The sequence below is a fragment of the Fopius arisanus genome, unplaced genomic scaffold, assembly GCF_000806365.1.
Source record: "Fopius arisanus strain USDA-PBARC FA_bdor unplaced genomic scaffold, ASM80636v1 scaffold00165, whole genome shotgun sequence".
Lineage (NCBI taxonomy): Eukaryota > Metazoa > Arthropoda > Insecta > Hymenoptera > Braconidae > Fopius > Fopius arisanus.
The window spans coordinates 109,953-110,820 of record NW_011887904.1 but is presented as its reverse complement, the minus strand read 5'-3'; the positions used below and the strand labels follow the sequence as shown (position 1 = coordinate 110,820).

Genomic DNA, 868 nt, shown 5'->3' with positions numbered 1-868 from the left:
TGCAGTGTGGCGGGGGGGTGTTAGGGGTGGAAGGGAGGTTGGTCTGGGGATATACCGTCCCATCAGGGGAGGGTGTTTGTGAGAGGGACGTGTAGGGCGTTGGTGCCCTAGGGGGGGACGGGGGGTGGTGATGGGTTTTGGGGGCGGGATCTGGGGTGCACGGGTGGGAGTCCCTGAGTTCAGGGTCAGGGAGCTAAGGGAGAAGGTTAGGAGGGCTGTGTTCGTGATTGTTGGGGGGGTCGTCTTGGGTTGGTCCTGGGTTTCGTCAGCGTCGCGGTCTGCGTCTGGAGGTGATGGGGAGGTGGTCGTCGGGGTCGTTCAGGGTGGGAGGGGGACCTTTGCGGGGTCGTCCTCCTCGTCGTCTGGGGAGGTCCTTGGGGCAGTGTGGTCTCCTGGGGCAGCTTCTCCGGGGGCTGCTTCTTCGGGGGCTGCTTCTTCTCCAGGGGTTGCTGTGATGATGGGAATGGGGGAGGTGGGGCATGTTGTATCCCCCATCGGTCCAGGATCGTCTCTTGTCTGGCGATCGCCAGCATCTCCTCCTGCTCCAGCCAGGCCCTGGGCGGTTGGCTCGGGGGAAAAGCTTCCTCTCCGAGGGGGAGCGAGTACTTCCCCCTCCCGTATGGGATCCTGCCACTGTTCGGCATCTGTAAGGGGTCGGGGGTAGTAGGGTCTTAGGTCAGTTATATGTATTTTCCATAGTCTATTTCCATGTGTGTCTTCTAAGTCATATATAATTGGGGATACCACATTTATAATTTGATAGGGCCCCTCGTACTTGGGGGCCAATTTCGCAGCAAAATGTTGCGCGGCTTGGGAAAGGGGTCGGTGCCTTCTCAGGACGAGGTCGCCTAACCGAAATGCTTCATCG

The 868-nt window shown here is 59.8% G+C and overlaps 1 protein-coding gene across 1 annotated transcript; it reads right to left on the bottom strand.

Moving 5' to 3' along the window:
* Nucleotides 1-206: 206 nt before the first annotated feature.
* LOC105272346 (uncharacterized protein DKFZp434B061-like) lies at nucleotides 207-644 on the bottom strand. The gene has a single exon (XM_011314443.1). It carries the CDS (start codon nucleotides 642-644, stop codon nucleotides 207-209), a length of 438 nt encoding a protein of 145 aa, XP_011312745.1.
* Nucleotides 645-868: the final 224 nt, after the last annotated feature.

What these genes read in the sequence shown, in the direction of transcription:
- LOC105272346 (XM_011314443.1), bottom strand. Translation starts at nt 644, where the DNA reads ATGCCGAACAGTGGCAGGATCCCATACGGGAGGGGGAAGTACTCGCTC.